The sequence below is a fragment of the Panthera tigris genome, chromosome A2 (genome assembly GCF_018350195.1).
Source record: "Panthera tigris isolate Pti1 chromosome A2, P.tigris_Pti1_mat1.1, whole genome shotgun sequence".
In the NCBI taxonomy this organism is placed as follows: Eukaryota; Metazoa; Chordata; class Mammalia; order Carnivora; family Felidae; genus Panthera; species Panthera tigris.
Genome location: NC_056661.1, coordinates 75,634,013 through 75,657,691, shown reverse-complemented (window position 1 = coordinate 75,657,691; position 23,679 = coordinate 75,634,013). Strand labels below are relative to the sequence as shown.

Sequence of the window (23,679 nt, the reverse complement as noted above, 5' to 3'; positions counted from 1 at the left end):
GCAATGTTGTTAAAATGTCAGTTCTCTCAACATTACCTATACATTCAATGCAATCCCTATCATGTTCTAGCAGTTTGTGTGTGTGTGTGTGTGTGTGTGTGCGTGTGTGTATCTAAAATTTATATGGAAATGCAAAGGAACCACAAGCGCTATAATAATTTTTAAAAAGAACAAGTTGGAAGAATTATACTTTGCTTTCAAAACTTCTTATATAGCTATAGTAACAAGGACAGTGAGTTACTGATACAGGAATACCATACAGGCCAATGGGACAGAGTAGGGTCCAGAAAGAGACTCACAAATTTAAAGACAACAGATTTTTGACAGAAGTACAGATGCAATTCAATGGCGAGAGGATATTTTTTTCAACAAATGATGTCGGGGCAACTGGATATCCCTACACACACACACACACACACACACACACACACACACACACACTTTGACCATTATTCATATCATAAACAAAATTAACTCAAATTGGCAAAATGATAAATTGATGCTCATCAAAATTAAAAACTCGTATGCTTGCTTTCAAAGACACCATTGAGAAAGTGAAAAGACAAGCCACAGACTAGGAGAATAGAGCTGCAGATCATGTATCTGGCAGGAGACTTGTATCCAGAATATAAAGAACTCTTACAACTCAAAAGGAAGTCAGATAAATCAACTGGGAAATGGGCAAAAGATTTGAACATTTTAACCAAAGAAGATACACAAATAGCTAATAGGCACCTGAAAAGATGCTCAACATCAATAGTCATTGGAAGGCCACAAATTAAAACCACAATAAAATGCCATTACATGTGCCCTTGCATGGCTATCATCAAAATGACAAACATTACCCATGTCTGATAAAGATGTGCAAAGACCGGAACACATACACTGCTGACAGGGACGTAAAATGGTATAGACACTTTGGAAAACTGCACGGCTGTTTCCTGAAAAGTTACACATACACTTACCACACAACTGCAACAATTAACTTCCAGATATCTATTCAAGAAAAATGACAACATAGGTCCTCAAGGAGGCTTGTACGCGAATTTCACAGCAGCATCACTCCTCATAGGTAAACACTGAAGACAACTCAAATGATCATCAACTTTGAATGGATAAACGAATGTGGTATATCCATACAATGGAATACCACACAACAATAAAAAGAAGTCAACCACAGACACATGCCACAACGTGGATGAATCTCAAAAGCATGCTAAGGAAAGAAGCCAGATGCAAGAGATTACATACCGTATGATGATATGTACATGAAATATCCAGAAATGGTAAATCTGTGCTGACAGAAAGATCAGTGGTTGTCTGGGGCTGGGGACAGGAGCCGGGAATGACTACAAACGCACATGAGGGAATTTTTGAGGGCTAACGGAATTGCTCTAAGATTGGATTATGGTGATGGTTATGTAACTGTATAAATCTGCTAAAAGTGACTGAATTGTATAGTTACAAAGGGTGGCTTTTTGGTATGAAAATTCTACTTCAATACACTGTAAAAAAATAATGGAAAAAAAAAGACACTTCACGTTAAAGTGGGAGTTGGGGCACCTGGTTAGTTCCGTCGGAGGAGCGTGCGATTCTTCATCTTGGGGTCACGACTTCAAGCCCCATGTAGGGTGTGGAGATTACTTAAATAAATAAAACTTTAGGGGGGAAAAGAGAAAGAGGCATTGATCTTCAATGGGTGATGGAAAGGGTGAAGTCCATTCTGGCATAAAGATGGCAGTCGAAAAACATTTGTACAATGAATAATTAGCTTCTGAGCTTGGCTAACTGGGAGAGATTAAAAAAAAACTTTACAATATTCATGATTTTCTTCATTTCACTATTATTTAACTTTCTAACTGCCTTGGTTTCCTTCGCTGGAAAATAAGAATAATAATAGTACCTCCTTCACAGGGATAGAATGAGGCCTAATGAGATGATGGACACAGTGCTTTCAGTATAACGCCTGGCATGTAAGTGCTAAATATTAAATATTAGTCGGGGCTCCTAGGTGGCTCAGTCGGTTAAGTGTCCGACTTGGGCTCAGGTCATGATCTTGCGGTTTGTGAGTTCAAGCCCCACGTCGGGCTCTGTGCTGACAAGCTCAGAGCCTGAAGCCTGCTTTGGATTCTGTGTCTCCCCATCTCCCCGTGTCTCAGCCCCTCCCCTGCTCATGCTCTGTCTCTCTTTGTCTCTCAATAATAAATAAATGTGAAAAAAATTAAATATTAACTCTCAATCATGAAAATATTCAGATTGCCTCTCTAGATGTTAAGATACTTAACAAAACACATTGATATTGCTCTACTTCCATGGCTATGAAATTTCCCTAAAAGTAAAAACAGAACCACAATGAACTTTGTCAACCTTAGTTGTAATAAAATTATTGACACTGGAGAAATTTTGGTTTTCCAATCAGATTTTAAAAGATAAATCCATTTGCAAGGACCACAGTGACATATTTTAAAAACACAAAATGAGACATATCCATTGGCATGCACAAAAACTAGCTGATTTAAATACATGTTTATCAAGAAGCATAATGGTTTTATGGAAACCAATTTGACAGTAAATTTCATATATAAAAAAAAAGAAGCATCATGGTTTGCTGAAGACATCAGTTAAATCTTACACAGTAAATAGGAAAAAAAATGTAATATCCTAACTTCTTGTTTTTTTGCAACTTACCTATTGTTTCTACGTTATCACAGAATTACAGGATTTAAGGAATCCAACTAGGCCAATGATCTCTTTTTAAGAATTTTCTCTCATAAAGAACCTATCCTACTTTAAAAATAGTGAAGAATCCATAACCTACTTGGTAGCAAGCGCTTATCTTTCCGAAGAGTGTTCTTTACTTCTGTTCTTTCCTGAAAAGAAATCCACTTTGCTTTTGGAGAATGCAAAGCACTGGCTTCATTATGAGGGTTATCTCAGGTGAATTACCCAGCTGCTCAGATAACCAGTTTCAAGGACAAATGGGGACAAGAATGACTGAGAATTGGTACACCGCACACCTGGGTGTGCCTCCTGTTGGAGAGCGAAAAGAGCTCAAGAAACAGGGACAGGGACACGGGGACATACTTAGGTGCCGTGCAACGTAGCGTAAGAGAGAAGCTATGGCCAGAGGACACTTGTCTATTTTTTAGTGTTCAAGAGGGAAATAATCAGCGAAGCAAAAACAAGGACAGAGAGTTAACTTCAGCTGGAAAAGAGGTGGGCTGCATTAACATGCTCTGTCTTCACATTGATAATAGTGACCTTAGGAGAAGGTGTGAATCTGTCAACTGCATTAAGTATTACTTTACTGGGCTTGAAATGTTTTATTAGAAACAAAGTATTTCTGGGGACTCCTTCTGACTCCCAATTGTTTGCATTTTTCTTATGAGCTGCTTCAGTTGCATAGCAATACGCAATTATTTGTGGTCTGAAAGGACGACTTTACATCTTTAGAGATCATTGGTATTTGGGCAGACCAAAACCCTGGAAAGCCAAGTCCCTTGCCTATAGTCCTTGGGCCCTTTCGAATGCTCCCTCTCCGAAAGCGAGCTTTCATGCTACTTTAACTTCCCAATCTCATACGCTGATAAACTTTTGCCTGCTGCTCACTTAAAAAAAAGAAAGAAAAGAAACCATTGGTATTTTCATACTTACTTACACTGGGTCTAAAAACTGTGTAATCTGCATCTCACAAACCTATCATTTTAGTCACATTACTAGCACTGACACTTGTGACATATTCAAAACTGTGACAAGAATTATTGCTAGAACATAGCAGATTAAGTAAAGTTTTGAGCTTCGAACTTTCGGGATCCTCGCTGCTTCAGTAAGTAGCAGCTCGATACAGGGTGAGCTGTCAGCTGCTGGCAGGGGCGGGGAAGCTCAGAGGAAGCCCGTCTGTTCTATCACCAGAACAAAGTCGTAAGCCTCCCCTCTGTCCCCCCAGACTGTATGCTGTTTGTGACTTCCTTCCCTCTGGGAAGATTCCTTGGGAATCTACTTTCTCCTGGATAAAATGGGGTGTGGGAGGAGCGAAGGCTCACAGTGTCAAGTTAACCCAGGCCGGGCTCTCTCCTGCCTCTAGGGGAAATCCCACGCAGCCCATTTGCCTCTAGAGACAGCTCTACCTGAGCTACGATTTTTAATAAAGATTAGTATCTGTAGCAAGAACAGAACTGAAACATGGCCAGCATACCTTTTATTACAGAAATAAGAATGTTGAGACACTCAAAGAGGCCTGGGCATCAAAACCATTTCTATTCTCTGTGTTTTTTATATGATGTGTTGGAGAATTAACTACATTTCTAAAATCGACGATTTTTCCTCTTTGCTGCTTTGAAAAGAGCAGGTAATTCTACCAAGCACTAAGACTGAAAACTCATTTTCACATCTCTTCCCATGGTTTGCTTGTATATTTGCAGAATTTGGATTGCCGTAAAAGAGGACGTACATCTTAGAGCCAGCTTTTCTCATTCGATCAATAAAATATCCAAAGCCCAGAGCGCCTGCCCCCCCTCCTCCAGGTCACAAACAGGACTTTGCCTCAGAGGTGGGATTAACATCCAGACTCTCAGCTCCCCCCAGCACTCTGAACCATGCCTCACTGCCTCTGTGAATTCACGTTACAAAGAAGCAAGAGCCATGCCCAGGCAATGGGGTTTAGCTTTAGTTGATGTGTACACAAAGCAAAAGGCATTTACCTTTTTTCATTTTTCTGGACAAATCTAAACATGATGGAAGGCTTTATATGACAGATGGAGAGACAACAAAGCAAAGATGAATTTGGTTGGCATAAACAATGATTCGGGTCGGTACACCTACAACCTCCGTGAAATCCGATGGTTAAAGGAGTTAATCAGGTAAAACAAAACATAATTTTTTAAGCACACTGTGGACACGTATATTCAAATGCTTACAGCAGGTGGGAAGAAGCTACGTTACGAACAATAAAAACTTTACAAATGACATTAGCCTTTCAACAATACATTATTTCAATAGTTTATTTTTGTTAAGATAGGGATATTTTCTCAGTAAATTCAAATAGTTAATTTTATAACAGTGAATGGATAAGCTAGAGCTAGAAAAGTTAACACCCAGCACTATCTTGAAATTTCAGGTGGAAAAGTGGTTGATTGGAACTTCTCCTCTCTTTATGAGCCAAACAGTGCTAAAAGAAACAAATTTTGAATAGAACTGTGTATCTGGTTCTTTCATATTTCAAATGTGAAAGTCCTCTGATAGAGAAATTCCACGTTTCTGCACCTGTTTTGATGTCATTACAGTCAAAGGCAACATTTGGATCCTAAAATGCAGCTGGTCAAAACATCAGTGACGGAAATTTAAGAAATCGGCTTTTCCACTAACAGAAAACCAGTCATCAAACAAATTCAACATGATTATGGTGACTAAAGCAAAAACATCAAGTGTAGTGGTGTCACAGCTCTTGCTTGGCACATATATTAATACATTTTCAAATATCAAACAATATAACACCAAGATCTACTAAAACCAACTAGCACAGAAAGATTCCTAAAGCACTGTTAATTATGAACATCATAAAAACCGAATCCCATATGAATTCTGTAACCAAGCACACCCTCTGTGCTGCACAAGCCGGTCCGAGCACGTCTTTCTTCAGGAATTCTCCGGCATCTCAAGGCAAACTCGGGCCAAAGCCCCCAATTCCTTACTGAATTCACTGCATCTTCTGAACAGGCCCTCACTTAGGGAGATGGATACGCACACACTTCTCACAATTTTGAAAAAAATGGAAGGCCTTCGTACATGTCAGTTTTTAGTTTTATCCAATCGTTAATTTTCTGCAGAGTTGTTTTTTCTTGACTTAGTATTTTTGCAAGTTTTCTCATTTTTTCTTCATTTCTTTCGATGTACTTCAACCCTTCCAGCTGCAGCTGATTGAGCTTTTCATTTCGGCTTTCGTCTAGAGGTATGTTTTCACACATGACAGGATTAAATCTAAAATAGGTGTCAGGAGGTAACAGACCATCAAGCATCACATGGACTTCTGTTAAAACAAAGAGAGAACAGGGTAGATGAGAAAACGGACTTACTCTGCAATGATCTAATTTTATCCTTATTTAAAATTATCTTCTTTTAAGGCAAATTACAAAGCCTTACTTATTTCATCACTCCAGCCCATTAGAAGTAGGTTTAAGGAATCCATACTAATGAATCTAAGGAAATTCATCTCCCAAGATACTTCTTCCTGTAATTCTGCTACTTGCTCCTTTACGCTCTTGTCGCTGTTTTCGGTCATACTGTTAGCCACCGCTGAAATGCCTTTCCAACTTGTTTTGTTTTTAATGTTTATTTATTTTGTGAGAGAGAGAGAGAGAGAGGGAGAGGGAGGGAGGGAGGGAGGGGCAGAGAGAGAGGAGACAGAGAATCCCAAGCAGGCTCCACACTGTCAGCACAGAGCCAAAAGCGAGGCTCCATTTCACAAACCTTGAGATCATAACCTGGGCCGATATGAAGAGTCGGATGCTTAACTGACTGAGCCACCCAGGTGCCCCTCTTTTTGTTTTTAATTTTGGGTATCATCTTTATGGAGGTATAATCTATCTACGATAAAATTCACCAGTTTTAAGTATATAATTTAAGAAGTTCTGACAAATGTATACCTTTGTGTAATCACAATAATCAGGCCATAAAACATTTCTATCACCCCAAAAAGTCCTTAATGCCTTCTTAATAGTTCCTCCTCTCCTTACTCTTTGGCTTTTCTAGAATTTCATACAAATAGAATCAGAAATACATAGTTCTGTGTCTAGCTTCTTTTACATAGCAACACACTTTGGAAATTCATCCCTGTCATAGTATGTATGTATCGATAGTTTCTTCCTTTTCACTGGTGAGGAGGATTCCATTGCACAGATATACACCACAGTTTGTTCTTTCCAGTTCTGGTTCTCTCCGGTTTTTAGCCAGTTGGAACAATCCTACAGTAAGAATTTACATATAAGTCTTCTTGTGGATATATGATTCCATCTCTCTTGAGGGAATACTCTGGGATGAAATTGCTCGATCATATGGGAAAAGTGTGTTTATCTTTTTTTTTTAATTGAAGCACAGGAGACAATGTTACATGTTTACTTTTTTAAGAACTGCAAACCATTTTCCAAATGGCCACAGCATTTTGCATTCCATTAATACATCAGAGTTCCCACTGTTCACATCTGCCAAAACTTGGTATTGTCAGCCTTAATTTTAGCCATTCTAGAGAATGTGTGGTGGTATTTTGTGGTTTTACTGTTCATTTCTCTAATGACTAATGATGTAAAGTCTTTTATGTACTTTTTAGTCATCTGCGTATGTTCTTCAATAAAGTGTTCAAATATTTTGTCCATTTTTTTCTGAATGTTTTCTTTTATACGTTATATTTATATAATGTATATATGTATATATGTATATATAAATTCTCTATACAGTTTAGATCTGTTTATGTATTTGGTTCTGATAATGGATCAGATACATGTTTTGCTAGTATTTTATTTCAGTCTACAGACTATCTTTTCATTTTACTAAGACTGTCTTCTGAAGAGCAAAATCTGTAATTTGATAAAGTCTACTTTATTTTATTTTTTTTGGTTCATGTTTTTTGTGTCCTATCTAAACAATCTTTACCTAAACTAATGTCATTTAGATTTTCTCCAGGGTATTCTTCTAGAAGTTTTATAGTTTTAACTCTTATATTGAAATCTATGATCCATTTCAGATTAATTTTTGTATATGGTGTGAAGGGTCAAGGTTCACTTTTTTGACTACAGCTACCTAACTGTCCCTATACTATTGGTTAAAAAGACCATCCTTTCCCCATTTAGTTACCTTATTAAAAATCTTTTGAGCTTACATGTATGGATCAATTTCTGTACTATTATGTACCATTCATTGATCTAAAGGTCTAACCTTATGCAAATACACAGTCCTTTGCTTACTGGAGTTTTATGGTCTTGAGATCAGAGAGCAGAAGTCCTCCAACTTTGTTCTTTTTCAAAATTGTTTTGGCTCTTCTAAGTCCTTTGCACACCCATATAAATTTTACGGTCATCTTGTTAAATCTCCACCCCAGAAAAAGGCTGTCTGCGTTCTCATAGCAATTGCATGGTGTCTATAGATCCATTTGTGGTGTGCCACTGAAACAACACTGAGATTTTCCAATTCATGAATACGGTATATCTACTGCTTTACTCAGTATTTCTTTAATTTCTTCCAGTAATATAGTTTTTAGTGTTCAGGTCTTGCACATTATTTGCTAAATAATTCCTTCAGCGTTTAATATTCTCATGCTATTATAAATGACGTCTATCTTTGTATATATTTAATTTCAACTTCCAGTTGTGAGTATGCAGAAATATAATTGTTTTTTACTGACCTTGTGTTCTCCAACTTGTTGATTCTAGGAGCTTTTTAATAGATTCCTTGGGATTGTCAACATAGACCATGGTGTTATCTATAAATATTTACTTCACATCTAATCTATCTGCTTTTTATATCCTTTTATTGCGTTGTAATACTGGAAAGGACCTCCAGGACAATGCCAACTGGAAGTGATGAGAGACATCTTACTCTGCTCCTGATCTTAAATAGAAAGTATTCAGTCTTTCACCATTAAATATAATGCTAGCTCTAGGTTTCTTGGGGTTTTTTTTTTTTTTCATTCTTTATAAATGTCCTTTGTCAGGCTGAGGAAGTTTCCTTCCGTTCCTAATTTACTATGAGTTTTTATCATGAATGGATGTCAAATTTTGTCAGAGTCTTTTCCACATCTATTGAAACTACCACAAATTTTTCATGTTTTAGTCTATTAATATGGTAAATTATATTGATGTTTTTAAATGTTAAACCAACTCTGTATTCTTGGGATGAATCCTACTTGGTTATGCTGTATTCTCCTTTTTACGTATTTCTGAATTCAATTTGTTAGAATATTTTAAGAATTTCAGCATGAGGAAACTAATCAGGAATTGGTATTTTTATGTACTTTACAATTTTTTTTTTTTTTTTTTTTTTTTTTTTTTTTGCCTGGTTTTGGAGTCAGGGTAATGCTGGCCTTATAGAATGAGTTGGGAAGTATTTACCCTTCTTCTATTTCTTGCAAGTGTTTATGTAGAATTGCTATTCATCTTGTCAGCTGTATCTTTTTCACTTCAGATAGTGTATTTTTCATCTCTAGAAGTTTGATTTGGGTCCCTTTTGTATCATTCATTACTCTCCTTATCATGTTCAAGTCTTCCTCCAGCCCACTATACATGTAAAGCCTGCTTTTAATAGCTACTGTAATGTCCTTGTTTGCTAATTGCCTATCTATCATCTGATTCATATCTAGGTCTGTTCTCATTGATTGGATTTGCTCTTCTTGGTGAAGGGTGTCTTTTCTTGGTTCATTGTATGCGTGGCAATTTTTTATTGGATACCAAACACTGTGAATTTTTGTTTTTTTTCTGTACTGGAATTTATTGTATTCCTTTAACAGTGTTTGATTTTATTCTAACAATGGATGCTGTTAACTGGATTCAATTTGATCTTTTTGAGGATTGCTTTTAAGCAGTGTTAGAGTGGATCCAGAGCAGCCCTCAGTCTAGAACTAATCTGATGCCACTACAGAAACAATGCTCTTCTGAGAACCCCACTGCATGATCTCCTGTAACACAAGTTCCTTCTATTCTGTTGATAAAAATCTGAGCTACTCTGGGTCCTATGTGAGCTCCAAGAACTGTTCTAACCTTCCTGGTGGTTCTTCCCCTGCCTTGGGTAGTTTCCTCATAGGTATGCACCAATCAGTACTCAAGGGGACTCCCCTGTATGTCTGGAGCACTCTCTCTATGAAGCTTCCTCCTGTTATATTTTGCCCAAAAATTCTAGTTTCCTTGGCCTCCATGAACTATAGTTCTGTATCCTATTCTGCTTTTTCAGGTTCACCCCTCACTGTGCTGTAATCTAGAAATGCTTTTTAGGTAGCAAGCTGCACAACTGCAAAAATTGCTTCATTTATTTTCCTTCTCTCAGGGATCACTGACCCATTACACCTCTAGAAGTTTGATTTGGGTCCCTTTTGCATCATTCATTTCAGACATCTAATGTCGGTTTGGTTCAGTCTGCTAACGGTTTAAGGTGAGAGGAAATGTATGGTTTCTATTATTTTATCATGGCCAGCAGTGGAAGTCTTAACCCTCTTTTAAAATGTCTAAACCCTATTCTGTTATTAAGACCTGTATCAAGTCTAATTCACTTCTTTTTAAAAAAATTTGTTTAAATGTTTTATTTTTGAGAGAGGGCGAGTGGGGCAGGGGCCGACACAGAATCTGAAGCAGGTTCCAGGCTCTGAGCTGTCAGCACTGAGCCCAATACAGGGCCCAAACTCGTAAACCCTGAGATCATGACCTGAGCCGAAGTCGGACACTTAACTGACTAAGCCACCCAGGCGACCCTAGTCTAATTTACTTATTGTAAAATCTCCACAATAACCTATTTTAGTTTTCTTATTCCCGTTCTTAATTCATAGTTTTAATCATTTACAACTATTCACCATTTATTAATTGATAATACTTTAGACTGAACTAAATGGAATTGCATTTTTTTAAACCTGGAAATATTTTTATTGATAAATGTTTCACATACTTCTATAATACCTTGTTTTTCTTTTCTTTTTACCATTTTGTTTATTTTAATTTACATCCAAGTTAGTTAGCATATGGTGCAACAATGATTTCAGGAGTAGATTGCTTAGTGCCCCTTACCCATTTAGCCCATCCCCCCTCCCACCTCTCCAGTAACCCTCAGTTTGTTCTCTATATTTAAGAGTCTCTAATGTTTTGTCCCCCTCCCCGTTTTTATACTATTTTTGCTTCCCTTCCCTTATGTTCATCTGCTTTGTATCTTAAGTGCTCATATGAGTGAAGTCATATGATATCTGTCTTTCTCTAATTTCGCTTAGCATAATACCCTCTAGTTCCATCCACGTAGTTGCAAATGGTAAGATTTCATTCTTTTTGATTGCCAAGTAATACTCCATTGTATATATAAACCACATTTTCTTTATCCAATCATCCATCGATGGGCATTTGGGCTCTTTCCATACTTTGGCTATTGTTGATAGTGCTGCTATAAACATGGGGGTGCATGTGTCCCTTCGAAACAGCACACCTGTATCCCTTGAATAAATGCCTAGTAGTGAATTGCTGGGTCCTAGGGTAGTTCTATTTTTAATTTTCTGAGGAACCTCAATACTGTTTCCAGAGTGGCTGCACCAGTTTGCATTCCCAGAAACTGCAGTTTTTATAGTTCAAGAACCATCTAGTACCAGCAATTACATACGTTTCACTCAATTTTTTCATTAACTAGAGTGTAAGTACACTAGAGTGGAAGCAGCATTACTTGTTTCTTGAAAATTCCAATTAGTCCATCACATGCTTTGCACCAGATACACAGAAATATTTTGAGACTGGCTGATTAGGGCTTCTTTTTCTCAGCAGATTATACAATCACAATATTGTATAGACCTAGATATATGCTTCTTGATAAGAATGGTGGTAATTTCAGAGTCTGATGAAAAATAGTAAGAAATTTTCTTTTACTATTTTTAAATCACAGATCAAGCACCATTCTGTTTTAACTTCTCACTTGCATGTCCATAAAAATATGCCACACGTATCGTATCGCAGAAGCAGTGTCATGCCATCCTTAAGAAAGTTGTCTTATGCCACCACAGGCACTTATTTCAATGCAAACATTCGGAAGTTTAGTATTCCGGGTGTAAGTCAAATGCATTTGTGCTGTGATCGAATACAGTAAAAATGTAATGGGGAAAAAAAAAAGAGAGAAAAGAGTATTTTATTGATTTGATGACAAAATTTCAGATAGTGAAAAATCCAGTATATAAGCTTCTCTTGGGTTGTCATTAATAGATAAAAGTCCTTAGTGGGGAGTTTAAGATCCTCATGTAGGCTAATGACTTGACGATATGGAAAGAATGAGATTCAGAAGCAAGGTGCTGTTAAATGGTGACAATTCTTTTTAAGAACTGAATAACGGATTTATAAAAGACTTAAAATAAAATAGTAAAATAAGAAGATCTACATCTCAAGGCCAAAACTGGACACTCAACATATACTCATTGACTGCCTACTATGTGGTGGGCACTGCAGTCAACATAGTCAACTGGAGAAGTTTCCACCTTGTATTCTTGCAGGATAGAGAGACTATAAGCAACCACACAAGCAAATATGTAATCCATATCCACACAATGAGAGAATGCTCTAGGTTGGAAAAAGAGAGCGAGAGAAGGAAGCAGGATAAGGAGGTTAGAATGACATGGTGAGGGGGTGGAAAGGAATCAGGAACAGTCTCTCCGAGGAAGTGACATCTGAGCAGAGACCTGAATGAAACAGGGAAGTGAATCAAGAATAAATGTGGGAGAAGACCTCACAGAGAGAGCACAGCAACTGTAGAGGTCCCGAGGCAAGAGACTTCCTAGCGAGTCTGAGGACAGCAAGAACTAAAGTGTGGCTGGACGACTTGACAGAGGGGGGCCATGCGAGGAGAGGGGGAGGGACGCAGCTCTTAAAGGACCTGGTATATTTCAGTGATTGAGGCTTTGTGATTTTGGTCTAAGTGTGATGGGAAGCCTAGAGGGTTCAGAGCAGGCTAAAGACAGGATTTAATTCACATTTTAAGAGTCTCCAACCAAACCTTTGTGCTAATCCTGCTTCAGATACTTCTCCAACTGTACCCAGGCAAAGGTAACACACCAGGGCCCAGGTGAAGAACAGTCTCTCTTCTGGGGTCACTGAGAAGAAATGAGTGAGGAGAAATGGAAACATAAGATTTGCTCCCCTACATTCGTGAGCCTCCTGTGTAGACACAACACACTCTTTTGTAGTCGGCAGCGGCATATGCTACCCAAAAGTGAACTTGAGACGTCACGGTGCTTTAAGGTGGCAAACAGACTAACCTTCTGTATCCGTAGCACTGTTGATAACATTCGACAGTTTGGTTTTCAAGCTCGTGTATGTCACAGAGTTTCTCACATCACTCTCGTACCGCCCGGTGCCCAGAGACACGATGCACTCCAAGGGCACGTCCGGCCAAAGACATTTACACTCGTGCATGGCGAGCGCTGAGGGGTTATTCAGAAGCAAGCCTCCATCCTGCAAAACAGGAGTCAAGAAAATATAGTGCAGAACTCTGAAAAGTGAAATTCCATTTTACAAACATGAAAACAAAGCTGTATTTTAAACAGTTTGAAATTTACTCACAAGGAGAGTAGTGAACGAAACAAATTATTTAAAAACAAGAAGTTCCCTTAAAGTATTTATTTTGTATACCACAGCTTCAAAAAAGACAATGGGAAAATTCACTGGCCTTATTACACTTTCCTTCCTATTATGAAAGTTTTTTAACTTCTTCCTTGATCGCTTTGCATATTTTTCTCAAAACTACTAAAACGAACAGAATTACCTTTTAAAGATATTATCCTTGTTCAGTGGTCACTATAGAGTCTACATAAAAACTAACAAAAAAATTGCGGTTCTACCAAACGATTAAAACTAGCTTTTTGTTCATAAGTCAAATAGAAACAAATTAATTCAACTAATTTCACTGCAACTCTGTGAACAATACAATTTCAAAGTATCACATTCATTAAAACACATATATCATCTAAACAAAGTAGGCAAACCTTGTAATGCTAAGCATTTATCAATTATAACTATTATTTTGAAGAATTCAGAAGGATTAAACATGCCAAAAAAATACTGTAAAACTGTAGAATAACAGTATATAGACAGCCTTGCATCACTGGGATAAACCTCTCTTGGTATTAGTGTATCCCTTCAATCCTGAAAAACTATAAACTGTTGGAAAAGTTACTCCTTCTAATACGCCCATATCGCCCTCTCTGTAACTGTCTCCCATTAATTCCAGATAGTGCCACACAGATTTGGTCAGCTTCTAAGCCTACAGTCCAGTCACTCATTAATTACTTGCAGGTTTTTGATAACCCACATCCCCTTGCCTTTGTGCCTTTGGACATGCTATCTCACTCAGAACACTCTTTCTCCAGCCCCCTTCTTAGCTCAACTAACTCCCATTTACTCTTCAAAACATGGGCCAAGAGTAATTGATCCAGCAAGAACCTAAGTGAAATAATCCTAACATGTTGAGCTGAAAACAGTCCGTCTCTACTGGAAGATAAGAGACTGCCGAATTCTGTACTAGTACACTGAAAAAGAATTTTGAAAAAAATAGGTTTTCCTCAAGAATAGGAAGAGGAGATACAAGCTTAAATTGGCATATCCTAAGGCAGTACACATGTGAAATACAGGCACTGAGATTACAGTGACACAAATATTACGGGATAAAGATCTATAAAGAAGTAATATTTTTCCTTAAGACCTGTATTTTCAGAATTCTTTTTCGTTTTTATTTTTTTTTTAATGTTTTATTTATTTTTGAGAGAGAGAGCGTGAGAGAGAGAGCAGGGGAGGGGCAGACAGAGAGGGAGACGCAGCTTTCAAAGCAGGCTCTAGGCTCTGAGCTGTTAGCACAGAGCCCAACGCAGGGCTCGAACCCAAGGACTGTGAGACCATGACCTGAGCCAAAGTCGGAGCCCCTCAAAATTCTTTTTTAGTGTACTACAGCAAAATTATGGCAAACTAGGATCTTGGGCAAATGAGCCACTTTGCATGGCTAAGTTTTCCTTAGGACAGAGTGTGTGTACAGGGGTGTGCATTTAATAAAAACCCTTTCTGCAATAAGCCATATGCTTTTCAAAAAAGAATATAATGATGATGTTTCAATTTTCTCTTGATGATTCAGAATTGTGGGGGAAAACACAGATCAGAAATATTGCTGCTTCTAATTCCAATCTCAGCTTAGCTTCCACTTCCTAGCTCTTTGGCAGAGGCATCACGACTTTTAAAAATAAGATGTGACTTGATAATTTCTAAAATTTTAGGATTAGGTACTACACTGAGTGTATAGGCTCAATGGCAACTTATTTTAGTACCGGCCCTAGAACTTCAAGAAGTGTTTGCCGACAGCTTTCCCCCAGTAATCTGCAAGTTTCTGACAAAGGTAAAAAGCAGTACATGCGGCGATCCAAGCTCCAGTGAGGTAGTGATTTGACTGTCTTTTTACAAAACTGGGGACTCAAAGGATCAGAGACTTCTGCCAAGTGGTTTCCTTTCCTTGTGGAAAATCACCTCCCCCACCTCCCCCACTGCCAACACTACTGTTCTCTGGCTTCAAGGCCCCATTAAAAACATGCAGCATTTTGCCTTGGTAATGAAGTGACCAGTGTCACTAAAATTTCTCACGGACCACGAAAGAGAATCGCACCTTACCTTTTTGTGAATTTATGTTCCGTTATCTTAGGGGGAGGGGGAGGATTTATTTCATAGATCACAGATAATGACAACTCTTCATTATTTTAAGCGTTACCAAAACAACTTTTCAAAAACACATATCTCAAGTAACACCCTGCATCGGTGAGATTACACTAGAAGGCAGCAGCACAGAAATGTCCCAGAGGTAACTGGCTCTTTAGTTATGGAACAGCCGATCTGACCCTAACAGTCCTTTATTACGGCCCACGTCATTCATCCCCAGGGTGTAGCCTCAGGATTCCTCTGGGGTAACAGGCATACACGGGATTCGCAGAAAAACCGTTGGGTCACGCGTTTTCACTGCTCGTTTTGGTCTCCATTTCAGGATGGGTTGTTTGCTGCCACTTCTGATCTGATCTCTACCTCCCTCCATCACTCTCTAGCATCATCTCTTCAAAAGAATGTGTTTTAGGTATCCACACGTGTTGACTTTCATGAGAAAAGGCTATTCTTTCGAAAGACATCTCCAGTCAACAGGGGCCCATTTATTCGCAGGCCCACCACACTTCAGCTCTTTGGCTGTTTTCAGAAAGTCCCTTTGTGGCTGATAGAGGCTCGAGTTTCGACTGTCGCTGAAAGCTACAGACTGCAGAAAGCTGGCCTGTGGACGGCCTCAGGTCTGGGACACAAAAAAGGGGGAGACTGGGTTCTGTCATTTGTCACCCGACTGGCAGGAGGTGTCCTAAGGAGGGGGAAGCTTCCCTCCCTTGTCTAGACTAAGGAAGAGGGACATGTGTGACTGAAGCACACACGCCATCATCGTGCTTACCTTTATTACAGATCCCACAGGCCTAATTTTCAGCATGCGTGTTAGGAAAACAGTTAAGTCATTCCGAAACCCGAAACAGCATGGCAGAGAGAGAATACACACAAACGATAAGAATCTTAAACGGATCAAAGTGCCAGTTAAGACCAGGAGAAGTAAACCTTCTGTGCCACCGAGTAGGCTGCCTCAGTTCATCCAGCAGAAACTCGGATGTCTGTCTACGCCATGCCAGGCCGAAAGGCGTGCCAGCCTCGAGTGTGCCGAGCCTGAAGCAGGTGAACCGACACTGTGTCTGCTGGAAATGATCACCGTGGAGGGTGGGATGGTTTTTAAGGTTTTTAGAGCTACTAGGCTCACTTTCCTCAGACCCGATAGGGGCTAAATTCACCTGTTATTCTAAACTCCAGTGTCTTTGCGCCATTCAACATTGCCACTCAAGTCCCTGAGCCTGCTTGCCACGGACACAGTCTTTCACTCCTCCTGGACGTCTCCCGCTGTGCTGTACGGAACTGCTCCACAGTTGAAACCGCCAAGGTCATCTCACCTTCTTCTGAAAGTGCGCTCTTTAACAGAAATGTGGCTCTTCCCCAATACTGTTTCCCAGGTAGCTGTTGATTCTTTCATATCTCCTATACTTTAGTGGTTAGGAGGACGGTGTCCTATTTATTCTTTAGTGTTCCTTCTAGACCATTATTAGTCTCAATCCACTTGGAAAATTCATGTGCTTTAACGGTTCTGCTATTCCCCCCAGCCACCACCACTGTTGTCACCTGTCACCTCCCCATTCAACAAACTGGTGAGCACCTGGCTCACAGGTTTCCTTACTATCCCATGTAGGAAGGGGTAGAAATTCTTTATCACACCCCATGTGACTTCACAACTTTCTAACACCCTAGACTCTCAGATGCTCAATCCTCTTATCTTCCAAATCCATTCTTCCATCTACTCTCCAAGGTCACACATTAGCTCTTGTTATCAAGATAGATGGAATCATACGGTATTCAGTGTTTTGAGTCTGGCTTCTTTCACCTAGAATAATGCTTCTGAGATCCATCTATGTCACTGCACATGTCCGTAATGCATTCCTTTTTATTGCTGAGTTGTATTTAATTATTTGGATGTATCATAGTTTATCATTCACCAGTTGAAAGGAACTATTTTTAAATTTAGCTATCTTTAGGGTGCCTGGGTGGCTCGGTCGGTTGAGCATCTGACTCTTGATTTTGGCTCAGGTCATGATCCCAGGGTCGTGGGATCAAACCCCATATGAGGCTCTGTGCTGAGTGTAGAGCCTGCTTAAGATTCTCTTTCTCCCTCTGTCCCTCTCCACTGCTCACGCTCTCTCCCTCTCTAAAAGAATTTTTAAAAATTAGCTATCTTTATACATCTGTTGACAGTTTTACATCGGCCGTTTGTACTGTTTAACTCTGTGAAAACCTACTAGGATTCCTTGAATGTAGGTAGCAATAATTATTTCGTAAAGGCTTCTCAAATATAAATTTTAATATTTTCAACTTTTTCCTTTGTTTTCAATTAATAGGACATTAGAACAATACCTATCACATAACAGAGACATTTCAGAACAGACATTTCACTTCTAATTCAGCAAGAAAGTTACCTCTTTTAAAACTTTTGTTTTAAATTCTGGTTATACTCTCTGTAACTTCTAATCATCTCAGTATTTTAGATGGAATACTTCACTATTATAAAAGCCCATAAAGAAGGGTCAGAAAAGACAGAAAGGGGAGAAAAGATAAGGGGCAAGCAAGGTGTAGCAAAAATTGATAATAACAAAACCACTCCCAAATTAAAGAGTTGCCAGGTTTCTAATGGTTTTAATAGTCATGCTTTAAATTCCCATTCCTTTACCTTTACCTATTTTCCATCAAATACGTGCAGAAGTTAAGATTTTTGTGTTCACTCTAGTCCACGGAGAGGCACACCGTCCCTTGAGCCCTGTTATACTTAGCCCACTCCTGTCAAATGCCTCTTCTATCAGGAAGTCATCAGGCTAATGTTACGACCGTGGTATTTCCTTTAACCTTTCCATTCATTTAAGTATTCATATTTACAGTTATTTATTTATTGTGTATTTGCCAGGCCCACTGCTAGATGCTCATGTAAAAAAGACTTAAAAAATGAACTGATTGCAGGGCGCCTGGGTGGCTCAGTTGGTTAAGCCTCCGACTTCAGCTCAAGTCATGATCTCAGCTCAGAGCCTGGAGCCTGCTTTAGATTCCGTGACTCCCTCTCTCTCTGCCCCTCCCCCACTCATGCGCGCGCACGCGCACACGCGCACGCTCTCTCTCTCTCTCTCTCTAAAATAAATATTAAAAAAAAATGAACTGATTGAATAATTTGCTACTTATCTCTCAGAGATACACACAGGATTGTGTTTTAATAGCAGTACATCATACATGCACTTAACAGCCTAAAATTTAAATACTTTTGATTGATTTTAATGTACATTTAATCATTTCAAATCATACGGAATCCCATCCAGGAAATGACCATTGCACAATGTGAATGTCTCCTAATCATCTCATCTCAGCTTATTCTTTTTTGAGTTAAAAAAAACTTTGTTTCTTATTATGGTAAAATTCACCAAACATAAAATTGGTCCTTTTAAGCATTTTTAAGGTTACAATTCAGTGGCATTAATTACATTCAGAATGTTTTACAACCATCGCCACTGTCTATTTCCAAAATGTGTTTATCACCCTCAAGAGAAACTCTAAAAGCATTAAGCTCTCCTTATTTCCCTCCCAATCCCGTTTCTATCCTGCCCTACTCATTCTTTCTCTCTCAACTGCAGTGGAAACGTCTTTGTAAAGCCAGTCCTGATAGAATAAACCACTTCCTACCCCTGTACATATTTTCGTTATTGAATTTATCCTGTTATTATTTTCCTGTGCTTATATTCCCCTCGCTTGAGCTATTCGAGGGTAGGACCCAGGAAACGCAAGCAATAAACTGGCACTTATTAAAACCTTTAGGGTCTTCAAGGTTAACACAGTTTCTGGCACTGAGCAAGCAGTCACTACATTTTTGACCAGTTATACTGAAAATTAATAGTTGTGGCCTGGCGCAGGCACAATCTGCCAGGTGCCAGGCCGGTTCTTTCTGCTAAAGACACTATTTACCTGGAACATTTACATGAAATAACACAATCCCTTTTAGGTTAATGTATTCTGAGTTCTGGACATAACCTTTCACAATGTAAATTAGGCCTAAGACAGATAACATATGAAAATCTGTCATGAAAACCTTTAGTGCAAATGAATTTATCAGGGTCTTTCTCCAAAGGCAGAGAATTAATGATTCAATTCTGGAGGTGGAGATGGGAAAAGGTAAGAGAGAAGGGACATGCATATGTCCAAACTCATCAAACTGTACCCATCAAATATGTTCACTTTGGGGTATATCAATTGTATACCAATAAAAGTTAAAAAGAGAGAGAAGGGATAATTTTATGTAAAACGCACTATTTCAAGATAGATACGATGCTACTTGGGCAGGGGGGAGAGAAATAATAGATTAGAAAACTACTCAAAAAGAATTCCTCTCACTATAATTTTCTAAGACATGTAATAAACCTTGTAAATATTACCATATTCTTTTCTTTATAGGAAAAGGCAAATGTAATCCATACATCTACCTACTCGCACCTCTTAATTATAGCACTGTTTTCAATAACTGCTCAAACAGAATGTTAGTCTATAATTTATACTCTATGTGGTTCCAAAAGGATATGAAGTAACTTACATTAAAACATATGTCAGACATGACAGTTAAAAGAGATTTTAAAGATGAGTCTGGAAATAACTCAATTATTCAAAGAGCTCAGGATAAGAGGACTGTAATAAGTAAGCACCATATTTTAGTTTTAAACTTCGTAACAAGTTCTGAAGGGTTGGAAAGGAACTTCACTTGAACGTTTTCTTTGTTTAAACGATCAAGATCATTCACATCTTAGAATGTTCTAATCAATCTTTCACGGTGTCCTTTCAGTAGAAAAATATCCCATTTCTTCCTCATGTTTGGAAGAGAATAAGAAAAATATTCTTAACAATAGGGCTTGCTTAGAATCCAGATTTCATTTAAATATGATTAATTAGATGTGCAAATCTTCCCGAGTCAAGTCACTGATTTACATCCAAGTATAGTCTCTGTACATGTGATTACATGCTTTACATAAATTTTGTACAATAAGTTATTTTAATCTGTAGCTCAACCTAAATTCAAAGATTATGGTCATCAATATAAAAATGGCTAAGCATGAAAAGAAATATCACTAGTCTAAATGAAATGGAAAGAGAACCACTTGGATTACTTTGGTTTGTTATAATGTATTCCCAAGGACTGAATTAAACTTTAGAGCTACTTCCTCTCAGATGAAAAAAATAAAAAGAAAATGAGATAACTTCTTTGGAAGTCTGGGAACACATGGTCCTGAAATGCAGTAACTTATCATTTGAGACTTCTACTAATATTTGGCATAACTGCGATTTTGTAGCATGACAATCATCTTAAAGTTATGTTATAAACCTTAAGTACTATGTTTTGAATACACGGTCTAAATTTATCTCCGTTTGTGACATGGTGAGAAGAAGAATATGCAGAAATCATTGTTAGAACAGCAAGGTACATATTAAAGTAAGAATTTTATTTTGACCAATAAGTCTTGAAACCAATGTCAGAAGGACTCTCCAGCTAGCACTTTCTGCCCTGAGTGGGTGGAAGAAAGAAGAAAGGCGAGCAGGGGAAGTGCCTTACATAATTCAACAATGACTGATTTGACAAAGTAAGAAACAGTCTGAAGTGGCTCCAAAGACAAAAGGAATCCTATGTTAAATTCGTGACTACAAAGATTGTGACACTACTTCTAGAAAGACAGGGGAAAATGGGATAGTTGACCATAACATTTTAAAATATGTGTAAGGTACTATAAAAACATAAGAGAAAATAAAACTGATAAAAGTATTTGTTATTATAACATTGACACATGTAAACTGAAATTATATAGTTGATGTGTAGCTCATATAGACAAACGATGTATGTAGGAGCTTCTGAATGACATGTGAAAATCTTTATCAAAATAGTTTTCCTCTCAACATTTATCCAAATACCAAATACATAGAGCACAACAAATACTTCACTGCTAGAGAGTAAAGTTAAGGTTAGTAGCTCTATGGAATGAGACTGACTTTAAGTGGGATATCATCTACAAAATTAAGGATATATAAAACATATTTTGGTAGTATCAGCTGAAGAGTTTTCGTCACTTTTTTATCATTTAAGTCAGGAGTTAAGATTTCCATGAATAATGGGAAAAACTTGACAGAGGAAAGATTCATGATAAATAAATAAGTCTACATTACAGAAAAAGAATAAATTACCAGAAACAATAGTCAATGTTATACATCATTTAGCCATAAACTTAGAAAAAGTGTAACTATAGACAGCTTCCTGATCCTGCCGCTTGCTAACTGTGATCCTACTCGTTAGTGAACATTTCTCAAGACTCCACTATCTCATCTGTAAAAGGGGAATAACTCTATCCACCTCATAGGCAGTGATAATTAAGTGACACAATGCATGCCAAGGACTATGTAAGTATCCAGCACATAGCTAACTTATTATTATTATTATTATTATTTTTTTTTTTTTTTTTAAATCTTTTTTTCAACGTTTTTTATTTATTTTTGGGACAGAGAGAGACAGAGCATGAACGGGGGAGGGGCAGAGAGAGAGGGAGACGCAGAATCGGAAACAGGCTCCAGGCTCCGAGCCATCAGCCCAGAGCGAGCCTGACGCGGGGCTCGAACTCACGGACCGCGAGATCGTGACCTGGCTGAAGTCGGACGCTTAACCGACTGCGCCACCCAGGCGCCCCGCTAACTTATTATTTTATATCATCTCCTTCAAAATATGTCCACCAAAACTGTCAAACGGATTGGGTTCCGCGTTCCCAGGGACCATGTTTCACCTTGAATTTTTACTTCATTTTATTACATTTGAATGTTTTCTTTTTAATTTTTATTACATTTGAAAAGCCACACATTTTTCCATCAATAAGTGATCATAATTAGTTATGAATCACATTATGTAACATACAAAAAAAAAAAAAGTCTTTCCTAAAATGTGTTCTCAAGCCAGAAGGCCTGTTGATTTAAGGAAAACAAACAACAAATAAAAACATTCTGTGTGGCACATTTTTTACCACACGGAAACATGAAGAACAAATGTGACATTTAATAAGTGCCGATTCTATAATCACGTGAATGTTTCAAAGGTAAGCCATGGTCCACTTACTTGGTGAAGATCGTTTCCCAGTGCGTACTCCGCAAAGTAGCCGGGCGCAGCAGACGAGGCCCTGATGGCCTGCCACATTTTGTACTGACAGCCTCCCAGGTAGTGAGAGTTGATGCCAGGGAAGTGACCATAGTTTCTGAACACAAAAGCCTTGGGCGTTATCCCTCTGTTCACTATGGTACTTACTGCAGCTACCTAGTAAATTAAAAAGTGAACAATACCCATTGTAAACAGCCGTATTGGGGATCTGTGAAAAATTAAGTTATTATTTAGTAGTGTATGAACCACCTACAATTCTACCCATCAAGATAAACGTATAACATAAATGTGATGTTCAACAAAGGGAACCAGATGTTTCTAACTAGGTAGTTCTTTATGGGAAAATAGATACAAGGACTGAGATAATTTTGAGAAATGTATTATAAGACAATAATAGTGAGGTCCTGTAGCTCAGGGGTCAGAGCCCAGGTCTTGTAAGACAAGAATAAGATATTTTTGACTACATGATTTGATTAGCTATGTAAAAAGACATTAAGAAGACATAAACTTGCAAATCTTTGGATAATAATCAACACAGCAGTAGCAGCAATGAACACAAACTACTTGAAGAAGAATAAATACGCTATTTTCACAGTATTTACGGATTAGTCTTTGCTTCTGTTCTCTTTGAAGGCACTATGACTTTAGTAACTGAAACTAACACTATACAAACTCTCGGGGCTTTCTTATCATAGTTAATAACTGGTAGCTGGGTGATTTTTTATTGAAATAACTAACAATAACCATCTTGGGTCTCGGATTTCATTGATATCAGTTGAATTTATGTAAAATGTGTTGTATTTGTTAATGACTTATAACATAAACTGAAGAAGGTGAAAGGTATTGAGGAGGCCAAAGTTATTAGGATTCTGTGCCAAGCCCTGTCAGGGGCCTGTCTGCTTTGTTATTTTATAAACCAAACGGGATATCCCTAGATCCCATGAGTGATCTGAGTGTGTCTCTAGGCCACCGTGGGGAAGAGTCGTCACACACCAAAATCCAGGGGGGTCTATGGATTGGTATATAGACAGGCTGAATTAAGAATCCTGTGGGAAACACGATAAACCCTTTTATCACAAGTGAATTACTTTTCGAGGTGGCTGAAGTTCTCTTACACCTACTCTTTTATTTAAAGTTGGCGAGTCCTAAGACTTA

General features: G+C 38.2%; 1 protein-coding gene across 1 annotated transcript in view; it reads right to left on the bottom strand.

Moving 5' to 3' along the window:
• Positions 1 to 4,185: 4,185 nt before the first annotated feature.
• Positions 4,186 to 23,679, bottom strand: part of PNPLA8 (patatin like phospholipase domain containing 8) — a 44,423-nt gene continuing 24,929 nt past the window's right edge. Inside the window, exons 8-10 of the mRNA XM_042964221.1 lie at positions 22,486 to 22,680; positions 12,971 to 13,166; positions 4,186 to 6,025 (exon numbers count right to left, since the gene is read on the bottom strand). Coding sequence (XP_042820155.1) covers positions 5,751 to 6,025; positions 12,971 to 13,166; positions 22,486 to 22,680 — 666 coding nt within the window. The 3' untranslated portion in view covers positions 4,186 to 5,750. The remainder of the gene's footprint in view (positions 6,026 to 12,970; positions 13,167 to 22,485; positions 22,681 to 23,679) is intronic.